The 10,417-nt window shown below is 42.0% G+C and overlaps 1 protein-coding gene across 1 annotated transcript; it reads left to right on the top strand.

Annotated features, from left to right (window-relative positions):
* Positions 1-785: 785 nt before the first annotated feature.
* LOC311056981 (gastrotropin-like) lies at positions 786-3,313 on the top strand (the record flags this gene model as incomplete). Its single annotated transcript, XM_084073849.1, has 4 exons — positions 786-852; positions 2,126-2,301; positions 2,857-2,946; positions 3,263-3,313. 4 exons carry the CDS (start codon positions 786-788, stop codon positions 3,311-3,313), a joined length of 384 nt encoding a protein of 127 aa, XP_083929975.1.
* Between the last annotated feature and the right edge of the window lie 7,104 nt (positions 3,314-10,417).

The raw sequence follows: 10,417 nt of genomic DNA, 5'->3' as shown, positions 1-10,417 counted from the left end.
AGTAAAAGTGATTTTGCCTCTAATATGCTCAGAAATGGGTGGTTATTTTCCCCTTCTTATTTAAAATAGTAATTTACAGGGTTTAAACCGGTTTCACACATTTGCAAGAATAATTATGCTTCATCAATCACCAATATTACAAGCAACTAATAAAGAACATTTCAGAATAGTTTTTTTATTCAAACTCCTCAAGTTGGTGTTGGTGACATTTCATTTTTGTACCGACTCCTGGCAGTAAACTTTGAGGCATTGCACATACAGCATAATGTAGAGGAGAGGTTATTGCCCCTGAGGACAGAGTGTGGCACCCCTGCAGACTCAATTTCCTCATTGTTCTATGGCTTAATAAAGCTTTACAATCACTTTATGGCCCTTGGGCACCACTAGCGTCTAGGTCGGTAGTTCTCAAAGTGGGGTTCAGGGATCCTCAGCGTTCCTTGGGGGGGGGGGTTTCCAATTGGACCCTTACAGGTCTGTAACTCTGAGAGTCATGGGGGTACTTGAAATTACTGGACCACTGGCAGTGGTGGGAAATGTACATAACTTTGAAATCTTACAACGGGGGGGAGGGGTCATCCTTGTAGAAAATACAACATATTGTGCAATCAAAAGTCATCTCAATATGAAAGGAGGGGATGAAAGGAGGGAGGTGAATGGCGAGGAGAGGTGGCTAGAGCTGTATATAAGTAGAAGCCATTCCATGCCTCAGTACCTTGAACATTCCCAGGCTTACATCAGCACCTCCTCTTCCTCCTCGCCAACCACCATTCTACTCACCAGACACCATGGCCTTCGCTGGTAAATGGGAAACTGAGACCCAGGAGGGATATGACGAATTCTGCAAACTGGTCGGTAAGAATGCATCTTCAGTTTTAGCTTTTACTTTATTAATCCCTGTAGAGAAATGTGACGTCTATTGGGCAGCTATACTGAGCAGCGGGCACGTAGTAGTAACACCAGCTCTAACACGCCAGTTGGGTTTGGCCCATTAGTCGAGGCTGCTTTGAGGTAACAGTGCTAATCACTATATCCCACCCCACTTTAATTACTGTATTATTAAAGTACTTTTTTTTTTTAAATTCACAAGAGTAGGCTACAGCCTTTAATTCAAATATCTAATTAAATATGTGAAGCTTCTCAAACGCTGGAGAGGAAATGCTGCTCAATCTTGGTTGGGATTTTTTGTCTACTCTGCTGATCACTTTGACAGGTAGTAAACCATGATTGAGATTTGTTCTGTTCTAAGTTCTAAGTGGATACATACGTGTAAATGTAAAATGTAAATGTAAATACGTGTTGAGGCCTTTGCATAAAACAGTCCTGGCCTAATTAAGAACCTAAACTACTTTGTTTCTAGTTCTTAAATACGTTCTCATGTAATCACAACACGAAGGGGCCGTTCTGTGTGGTGTTTCCTTCGTGTGCACCAGTTTCCTCCCACACCAAAAGTCCTGCATGTTAGGAGCATCCTCCTGCTAAGGCACTGGTGTTGGAGCCAGTGGTGGAAAAAGTACTGAAGTTTTTTACTTAAGTAATAGCATCAATACCACAATCTAGAAATACTCAGCTAAAAGTATGGTATTTAAAATGTACTTGAGTAAAAATATTAGCATCAAAATATGCTTAAAGTACCAAAAGTAAAAGTACCCATTATGCAGAATGTCCCATTTCACAAGTTCAATATACAAATCTTTTGAAAATAGCAGATCTACAAGCTCACAACACGTGGCACCGCAACTCGTTGTGAGCTTGTAGATCGTCTATTTTCAATTAGCTGAAGTATATATAAGGCTAAAGTGGTTAATGCATGTTTTATAATATCAAAATCTACAAAGTAACTGGTAGGCCTAACTAAAGTTTTCAAATAATTGTAGTGGAGTAAAAGTACAATATTTTCCACTGAGATGTAGTGGAGTAGGAATATTGAAAATTGGAAATAGTCTAGTAAAGTAAAAGTATCTGTCTGTCTCTCTCTCTCTCTCTCTCTCTCTCTCTCTCTCTCTCTCTCTCTCTCTCTCTCTCTCTCTCGCTCTCTCTCTCTCTCTCTCTCCACTCACTCACTCACTCACTCACTCACTCACTCACTCACTCACTCACTCACTCACTCGCTTCCTCTGTCCTTCAGGCATCCCTGCTGACATCATTGAGAAGGGGCGAGACTTCAAGTTAATCACTGAGGTCACACAGAATGGCAATGAGTTCTCCTGGACGCAGCTCTACCCCGCCAACGCCTCCGTCACCAACAAGTTCACCATCGACAAAGAGGCTGACATGGAGACTATTGGAGGGAAGAAATTCAAGGTTAGCATTTCAGTTTTAACTTACTTATGGATGGCTGAGTGATGGACGGACAGACAGACACACTGTGTACGGCAGTGGTGGAAAGTAACTAAGTACATTTACTTAAGTACTGTACCTAAGTACAATTTTGAAGTATTTGTACTTTACTTGAGTATTTCCAATTTCCAATACTTTTACTTCTACTCCACTAAATCTCAGAGGCAAATATTGTACTTTTACTCCAATACAAATTATTGGAAAACTTTAGTTACTAGTTACTTTTCAGATATAAATTATGATATTATGAAACATACATTAACCACTTCAGCCCTATTTTATACATAGGCTATTTGAAAATAGCCGATCTACAAGCTCACAACGCGTCGCGTTGTGAGCTTGTAGATCTGCTATTTTCAAATATTTTAGTACTTTTACTTTTGGTACTTTAAGTACATTTTGATGCCAATATTGATGCAGTATTGGTACTTTGACTTAAGTAAAGAATGTGAGTACTTTTTCCACCACTGGACATAGTGTATGGTCTTTGTGTTTTACTGCTGTGTTATGTCTCTCCAGGCCACAGTGCACATGGAGGGAGACAAGCTGAGTTGCGCGTTCCCCAACTATCTGCACACCTCGGAGATCTGTGGGGACAAGCTTGTAGAGGTCAACACACTTTATTTCATACCTTTATTTGTTTATACGTACCTAGAGACTGAGAGTTTCGCTTTGTAAACATAAACCTTTATAGCAACAGCACCCTCCTTCATAGGAGCTAGTTAATATATTCATGTTGTTGTTATTATTCAAACATCTCAGGGTTTTCTCCGACGTGAATATCTTTCTAACATGATATTGTTATATTATAATATTATTATTATATTATATCATTATATGACATGCCATGTAAATAATAATACATGTAAATAATAATAAATGATAATAATAGAGGATAAAGTAAAATTGTCCCTTTACTCTCCAGACCTCCACAGCTGGCTTGGTGGTTCTGAAGAGGACCAGTAAGAAGATCTAAAGCCTGAACTAACTTTCAAGTCCAAAACCAGAGACCTCTACCCTCTGAGACCTAACCAGCCTTGAAGAAATAAACCATTGAACGTACAGACAGCATGACTTCAAGTTTATGACTTTCTGTGTGTGTGTGTGTGTGTGTGTGTGTGTGTGTGTGTGTGTGTGTGTGTGTGTGTGTGTGTGTGTGTGCGTGTGTGCGTGTGCGTGTGCGTGTACGTGTACGTGTACGTGTGCGTGTGCGTGTGCGTGTGCGTGTGTGTGCGTGCGTGCGTGTAAGATAGAGAGAGAGAGATACAGTTTTAAACAACTACTAATGAATTAATCTGAGCTAGCACTTAATGGATTTTAAGGGCCGTCCTCTCTAAGCACTTTAACTATACTGTATATACTTTAAAAATCAACACTGCAACTATAACGATAACAGTGGTGTTGATGGATGGACTATGGACTATGATGAGTAGCATGCGGGTGGGTGTGTGCACACACACACACACACACACACACACACACACACACACACACACACACACACACACACACACACACACACACACACACACACACACACACACACACACACACACACCGAGAAAGAAAGAGATTTGTAGAGTGATCACTGATCTGATGGTGACCATGGTTGATATTCTATCTCTTTTCACCACTGGAGGGCGCTACCAATCTAATCCACCATAATCATTGACTAGTGACCTACAGTAACTGTAGAACCCATTGACCCATTGTCACCACCAGCAGGTCAAATAAAACCACTTTTGTGTTGCATATTTCATACACTGGCAGAACTCAATGAGTTCCAACGTGCAAAAAATAGAAAGAATATCAGTAAATATAAAATATAATTCAAAAATAGAATAGTGCAATGTATAACCCTCCACCATTGGTAGCCTATTACAGTTCTGAGTTTGGAATAGTAGCTTACCTTAGGAAAAGAAAAGGTAGAACACAGAGAAGCACAGACATACACAGACAGACAGCTGAGAGGTGTTTAGGCTATAGCTCCTCTGCTGATGGACAGCAGTTTGTCCCAGTTGATAACTGTTGATATGAGCCAGCTGGGCCGCACATGACTGTCAAATAGTTTGGATTCTTCGGCTTCTCTAACTGGGGAGTGCATGCACCATGACTTCTGAAAATGCTCTAGAACCGTTTGTGCATAATATGTCATTAAAACCTGAACAGATTGAACCTCCTGTAGCATGGTGATGAATAGGATGGTCCATTCACAGCAATTGGTGGTAGACATACCTTGGCTGTTGGGCTACAGTTCTCACCGGAAGCCATGTTGGCTCCACATTCTACTCCACTACTGTTGCTAAGTAACTGACTGTGCCAGCTGGAATACTTAATGTTTGCCATCTGGACAGTACTGGTAGTTTAATATTACTTGAGCCAATACTTGAGTGCTAGAGTTTAGGGAGAAATATTTTGCCATAGTTCAGCGTGTCTGAACTCTGTATCTATATGGCTCTGGCTGGGAATAGTATGGTAGCTATGCAAGCTGTTGACAGTGGGTATAATGATATGCTCTGTGTTTGCTGCAACAGAGCCAAATGGACGGCTAAAATATTTCCCAAAGATAAATAGATGGGCTTAAATTAGCTTGGCCTTAATAAGTCTGACCCAGAAAGGCCAGGTCCTCACAGTAAGCACTGTGGAGTTCCATTATGTTCTCTTGTGTTCTATTTTATAATAACAATAATGATACATTCCAATTACATTGCATTTTTTCAATGCAGCTGTTGCAAAGTGCTTTTGAGAATAAATAAAATAAATGGGTAAACATGTACTACAATTATGCAATGAGCAAATGAAAAATATAATGCAACCATATAACTTGAATCACTATAAAAGGCCTTAAGGTTTTAAGAAGAGAAGCCCAAAGTCCTGATATAGCTGTTTGATTAACTTTCTTTTTCTTTTTCCATTTATTCTTTATTGAATTTTCCTTGCGTGTCCACGGACACTACAGCAGAACAAGAAAACAAATATAAATGAAAAAGAAAAGACTAGCACATTAGAAACAAATTCATACATATACACACACACATAAGGGGAGCTATCTGTCTCTCTACTCACTTACTTATTGATTACTATACAGGTGAATATAAGTTCCATTAATGGGTCAGATTCAACATACACTTCATTGAAGGTGGTCAAACAAAAGAAAGGGCTGTTTGAACAACTTTCTTCTAGTTTTGTCTGTTCTGGTCTGTTCTTTTATTCTCATCTCTCTTCTGCCGATGGTCAGCAGAAAAATATTGGGATCACAGTGGCTTAAGTAACTTAAGTACATTTACTGAGTACTGTACATTTTTGGTGTTTTGTTTTGTTTTGTTTAGTTACGTCTTTTGACTTTCACTCCGCTTCATTTCTAAGAAGGGACCCTTGGGACACAAACTTACAAAATATATATTATGAATTAACCTCTTAAGCACCATTTAAAATATAGTGAAAATAGCCTATAGATCTGCTATGTTCACTATATTTTTAAAAATAATTTCTCAATACATTATGCATTGATAATAAAAAGAACATGTACTTCATAATTTGTACTTCATGAATACTTGAGTATTTACTTGAGTATATACTTTGTCCACCACTGCTGGTATGTGACACTTTAAAGTCTGGCCATCAGAGGCCTTTGATATAGGAGATTATGCTCCAGCCCAGAAGGACAGAGTACAAAACCTATGTCCTCCCCCCAGAGGTCCAGTGTTGGACTGATAGCTGACATGCTGTGTGACTCAGTAGGTTAACAGGTTCAGCCTTAGACAAGAACAGCAAATCTCACTGTTTCACGCACACATGTGCACACGCACTCACGCACGCACGCACACACACACGCACGCACGCACACACACGCACACGCACACGCACACGCACACGCACACACACACACACACACACACACACACACACACACACACATTCCTTACAGTGAAAGAGCACGAGACCTTAGTGTACAGTATCTTGGTTACGCACATTCGATAAGATGGCTCAAATCACTCACACACACACACACACACACACACACACACACACACACACACACACACACACACACACACACACACACTCAAACACGCACACGCACACGCACACGCACACACACACACACACACACACACACACACACACACACACACACACACACACGTGCACGCACGCAAACACGCACACACACACACACACACATACGCGCGCGTGCACGCAAACACACGCACACACACACACACACACACACACACACACACACACACACACACACACACACACACACACACACACACACAGCTCTCAGACTATCTCTCTCTTTGCTGATAGCTAACTGTACAGGAGCCTGTGTTGATGGGTTGATGTTGAAGTAGCAGGCATGTGACCAGAGACCGCTGGTCCCCAGCTTGGAAAACCAAGGCAGCACAGAGATAACAAACAAATAACGGGCCATCCTGTGAAGGATTACTGTCATGCTGCACTGAGTGACTGGCTAACGGACTGGCATGTATGCTGGCTGACCGGCTGGCACGTTGGCAGGTGGACTGGCTGAGTAACTTACTGACGGATGCAATAGAGATGGTAGACTGCCAAATAATCCAGCAATATCTCTTAAATATGTGTACACACACAAGCACTCACTCACTCACTCACACACACACACAAACGCACACGCGCACGCACACACACACGCACGCGCGCGCGCACGCGCACGCACGCACACACACACACACACACACACACACACACACACACACACACACAGTGCATGCAAGTAACCACCTACATTCAAACACCTGCATTCAAACGGTATGGTGGAGCAGTGATGGCATGTAACTACCGTAACTACATAATTCACGGTAATACTGTGTATTTATTTACTTAAATATTTCCTTATGTATACTTTATACTTCTACAATATCAGATGTAAATACATATCCACTAAAAGTATTTGATAATTAAAAACAGGGTTACGCTGGCCTTTTATGGCCAATGTGGCCGATACGATATATACTGGCCAAATATTTAATTTGTTGGCCATAATGTAGTAATGTGCGTATTTGCAGATACATGCATGTGCACCACCCAACTGATTACTACACCTTGTTACTGTAGCGGCATAGCGCTGTGCTTCTTTCTACCACTTTATCTATGCACTGCGCTGTTCCTGCATTTATCCATACTTTCCTAAAGTATAGTTTATACTCCATAGATACAGAGGAGTCACCAGAAAGGATATATTAGGATTCTGGGCATCAGGCAGGGCTACTCTGCTATACACACATACACAGAAAGTGAGAATACATTTAACCTCGTCATTGTGAGAGGTTTTGCCTTTGTGTTATTTTTCTATGACCCCATTGGAAACAGTCCGCAAGGACTTTTTTGGTGTTATCCTTTTAGACAAAGTGTTTGACTGTAATCGTGCTGTTTTTACATTTCTGTCTAATAAAAAAATATTCAATCAATCAATCACACTGCTCTTTGGCCTGCCTCACAGAGAGAGAGAGAGAGAAACAGACAGGTCAGAGTAGGTCAACCTCCACTCTGATCCACTCAGATGCCTCCATCCATCCTAACAGCAATGAGTGATGAAGATGACGATGATGACGACGACGACAATGACAAGGAATGTCCCTGACCCACATCTGCTCTGAAACGGCTCTATTTATAACCAGGAAGCTGAATCGTTGTACAATTAAAGAAATATCCACTCACTTCCCTAAGCCTTGCTGACATTTCATCCCTTGGGTCTTTAAGGGAAAACCCCTCCAAAAACAGAGGCCACTTTTTAGGTTGAGTGGCATGTGATATTTTCATCTAAATAAGGCTTGTGGGCAAAACTTGTGGGTACATACAAGTGCATACCAAAGATTCCAATGTTGGCCTCTTTTTGTTGTCGTATTCAAGGAATGTAGCAAATAGTTTTGTCAATTTGTTGTGATTTTAATGTTTTGACTGTTTTGCAACTTGGTTCCATTTATAATGTTTTCTGTTAAGTGTTCTTGAGTTCTGGGAAGGCAAATAGATAGGCCTAAAATATATGCATTTATTAAAGTTCTTCATGAGTTCAGAGTTCTGATACAACATGCTGTTGTATGTAACCAAGCTTTAAAAGAGATTCATGCAGCCTCAAACTAATTATCTCGCACATGCACATGCATGAACACACATGCGCATACACCCACACACACATAAAAACATGCATAAACGTACACATTCGCAACATTTGTTGTATACTCTTTCACAACCTGCTGTCTCATATACCAACACACACGTCACACACGCATGCATGCATGCGCGCGCACGCGCACGCACACACACACACACACACACACACACACACACACACACACACACACACACACACTCATAAACTTCAGCAGAAAATGCTTTTAAGTCAGATCAGGTGGAGGGATTGCTTAAACCTCTCACTTACAGTACATAACACGAAACACACACACACACACACACACACACACACACACACACACACACACACACACACACACACACACACACACACACACACACACACACACACACACACACACACATGCATCTGCTTGTGCACACGCACACACCCACATCATATTTTATTATAATTACCACAGGCTTACAGAGGGATGTAGTAGTTGAGATTTCAGCAATAGGAGCAAAGAGCAACGAGGAAAGATGGAGGGGGGTTCAAAGAGAGAGATGGGATTTCAGCAATAAGGGGCGACAGTGGACCCCTCAACCCTGCTGTTCTCTCTCCTCTCCCAACAAGCCATTAGCAGGCAGACTATTTCTGTCTCAGGTAGTCCCTGTGGGGACACCAACACGCTCCATTGAAACCAAATAAACATAATTCACATGGATTTGTCCCCCTCTGTCGATGGAGAGGATAGAGATAGGGGGGGGGATGGAAAGAGAGAGAGGTGGGGGTGGAGAGAGAGAAAGAGAGAGAGAGAGAGAGAGAGAGAGAGAGAGAGAGAGAGAGGCAGAGAGAGAGAGAGGCAGAGAAAGTGAGTGCAGGCTGTTCTGTCACTCAGTTCCAGGAATAGCAGAGTGTCTGAAACCTGCTCTCTGACACCAACACTCTCCCTGCCTCTGGTACACACACACCAACACGTTCTCTCTCTACTTTAAGACTTTAACAGCTTTAAGACATGCTCTGTCTGCTACCGAGTTTGACTTTTGACACTACCTCCTGCATGGACTGAGGCGCACTTACACATGAACTATTAGGTTGTACATTGTCGAACTTTGACCGTTAAGGACTTTTTGCGAGACTGTACTTATATTCATTCATATAATTCAGGGGCGATAGATGCATAGTGATAGTCCTAGACTGTATGCCGTACGTTCACTCGTTCACTCACTCATCTAGACATCCAGTATAGATGTCTGGAGCCAGCAGCTCAGTATTCTATCACATCAATTGTGGTTTGGTTGTTGTCTCTTATTCCTACCTGTGCCACCCCTGTGTCTCATTCTCACTGCTGTTGCTGCTATGACACCTGAATTTCCCTGCGGGTATCAATAAAGGTTTGTCTTATCGTATCTTATCTCATCTTAACTTATCTTTTTTGGGGGCTTTTATGCCTTTATTGATAGGACGCTGACAGGAAATGGGGGGAGAGAGATGGGGAGTGACACGCAGCAAAGGCCGTCGGGATCGGGACTCGAACCCGTGACACGCAACTGCCAGGCTATACTGAGCCTAGGTGCCTGGACCGCTACACCAACGGCCCAGGCTTTAACTCATTATCTTAATCTTATTCTAGCTGATCTTATCTTATCTAATGTCGTATCTCTACCTCTCTTGACATTCTACCTTCCTTCAACCTGTGATCTGATACCAACATAATGTCTCTCATTCTCCTTTTCCTCTGCCTCTACCTCCCCTCTCTCCTCGCTCTCTAATCACTCACTGTATCTCCTATCAACAACCACGTCTATTTCTCCGTCCCTCCCCCTGGGTTTTCTCTCTCCTCCTCTACACACACTCCCCCTCTCTCTCTTTCTCTCTCCCTCGCTCTCTCTCTCTCTGCTCTGAGGAATGTGTCTCTCTCTGCCAGGCTTGTTATTCCACTGCCTCTGCAACCTGCCA

Source organism: Gymnoscopelus microlampas (assembly GCF_963454915.1).
Source record: "Gymnoscopelus microlampas genome assembly, chromosome: 12".
Classification (NCBI taxonomy): Eukaryota; Metazoa; Chordata; class Actinopteri; order Myctophiformes; family Myctophidae; genus Gymnoscopelus; species Gymnoscopelus microlampas.
Note: the sequence above shows the minus strand (reverse complement) of the source record. Positions and strands in the feature narration are given on the sequence as shown.